The sequence below is a fragment of the Propithecus coquereli genome, unplaced genomic scaffold, assembly GCF_000956105.1.
Source record: "Propithecus coquereli isolate 6110/MARCELLA unplaced genomic scaffold, Pcoq_1.0 Scaffold36, whole genome shotgun sequence".
Classification (NCBI taxonomy): domain Eukaryota; kingdom Metazoa; phylum Chordata; class Mammalia; order Primates; family Indriidae; genus Propithecus; species Propithecus coquereli.
The window spans coordinates 6,651,119-6,653,469 of NW_012149285.1; the positions used below are offsets into that span (position 1 = coordinate 6,651,119).

Here is a 2,351-nt window from a genome sequence, read left to right on the forward strand (position 1 = left end):
TTGTTGCTGAAGTCCAAATATAACTTACATGAAATATAATAAATCGAATAAAATAGGAACTCATTGAGGTGGAACTGAACACTTTGGGCCTTTGCTTTCTACGTCATATATTTGCTTTCCTCCAGTAAAATAATTTCGTTTTGTCCTTATCTGCCTTTATTAGCCATGAATTTGACTCTGAGCATGTCCCCGACCTGACAAAGGAGCCATATGTTCAAGACATCCATTCCGTGGGCTCCCTCTGTAAGCTGTACTTCCGAGAGCTCCCAAACCCTCTGCTCACCTACCAGCTATACGAGAAATTTTCCGTGAGTGCAGATCACTTTTGAATCAAATGCTTTGTGAAGCTTTGCTGTGGTTTTGTTTAAAACATGTGAAGATTGGTTTGGTCACATGTAAGAAATAGTTCTGTGACTAAAATGACTCCTTAAAAAGACAACAATTATTGCCAGTTTATCTGTAATCCATACTATTTTCATACTGTCATTCTTTTAGTTTCTGATTTTGAGCCACTAATCTTATCACCTTTAATACTGATTGCCATCAAGCTTTTTAAAACTATATTTGAGTAGATTTCAGTGCCCACATTGTGTGAAAATAGTTTACTTCCTTGGTATTATGCTGTGTTTCTTCCTCATTAGCATCAAAGAGTAAAGTGAGTTAATCTCGGAGTGAAAACTGAATTATAAGTGAAGAACTTTCAATTTTACCAACAAAACTTATTAGTTTATTTTCCATTGTGATTGTTACAGGATGCTGTTTCAGCAGCAACAGACGAAGAAAGACTGATAAAAATTCACGATGTTATCCAGCAGCTGCCCCCACCACACTACAGGTGTGTAAGCCACAGGTGGCTGATACCAGATAGAAGGAGAAGTCGGTTGATCGGCAACAGTGTTTTTTCTTTGGATTTCTGACTATTTAAACTTCCTTGGAGTTCTAACTAATCACACTTCCATTTTTCCAGAATGAATTTCATTCATAAATATATACGTTTATATTTATTTATTTGTCTTTATATCCCCAGCGCCTGGCATAGTGCTTAGCATCCAGTAGATACTTAAGCGGTGAATGAATGAACAAATGGCAAATGAATGGCTGACTAAACCTGGAGTTTTTTTTGTTTTGTTTTGTTTTTGTTATTGGTTTTGTTGTTGTTGCTACTTTTTAAAACCCAGTTTGGTTTGTGTGTTAGTTTGGACTCTCAGGAATATTTTCGTTTATATCTGAGAAGACCAGACTAAAATTAAGGATGACTTTGCCATAGTAGAGAAAGAAAACAATAGACACTGTATTATAGTATGCAAGAGATACATTTTCAAAATTCAATTATTGACAAGAAATTAAATTAGATGTTCTTGTAATATACAAATTAATTTAGTGCTGATTGTTTTCAAAATGACATTGCTTATAATGTATTGTTAAAAAATCACTACATTCAACACGATTCTTAATCAATGCTAAAAATCACTTATTTTTAATCAGATATAAATGCATGATAGTCATGAGCCAGAAAGTAACTTAGTATCAACTCATTGTCTTACTAATTAACCTGTCTCAAGGGAAATACAATGAAATTAATGAGGTCTAAGAACCCATTGAGTGTGGAAGAAACTCAAAATTAAAGAACTTTTGTGAGGTAAACTCAAAAAATTGAGGTACTTAGCCCTGAAAAGGCTAAAAAGACAAATCTGATCAATACACAGTTATCTGAAGAACATCTTTAAGGGAGAAGAGAATTTGCTTTATCAGTTCATCAGAAAAAGGAAACTAGTGCAATATAAAGAATATTGGCTTTGGTAGATAGACCTGAGTCCTGTGTCACCTCTCTAAGCATCGGTCTGTACATCTGCGAACTGAGTGTAACTGACCCTCCACATCCAAGGGTTCTGCATCTGTGGATTCTACCCAGCACAGATTGAAAATATTCACAGGGGAAAAAAAGGTCTGTACTGAACATGTACAGACTTTTTTCCTTGTCATTAATCCCTAAACAATACAACTACTATTTACAGAGCATTTACATTGTATTAGGTATTATTAGTAATCTAGAGATGATTTAACAAGAGGATGTGCATAGGTTGTATGCAAATACTATGCCGTAAAGATTAGGAACTTGAGCATCCTTGGATTTTGGTATCCACAGAAAGTCCTGGAACCAATCCCCCATGGAAACAAGGGACAACTGTACTAATAATGCCATCATAAGAGGATTTTTTAAGTGATAAAATACGTGAATGAGCCTGGCCTTTACTATTTTTGTTTTAAGTTAAGCATAGCAAGGCAGATTTAAGCCAAGACTTCTTGACTTGGTAATTTTACATGAGGTATGATAGAAATACATCTTTTTT

At 34.8% G+C, this 2,351-nt stretch overlaps 1 protein-coding gene across 1 annotated transcript in view; it reads left to right on the plus strand.

Moving 5' to 3' along the window:
* The window catches only part of ARHGAP32 (Rho GTPase activating protein 32), a 297,626-nt gene that overhangs the window by 270,179 nt on the left and 25,096 nt on the right, over window positions 1–2,351 (plus strand). Inside the window, exons 11-12 of the mRNA XM_012651646.1 lie at window positions 164–308; window positions 753–876. Coding sequence (XP_012507100.1) covers window positions 164–308; window positions 753–876 — 269 coding nt within the window. The remainder of the gene's footprint in view (window positions 1–163; window positions 309–752; window positions 877–2,351) is intronic.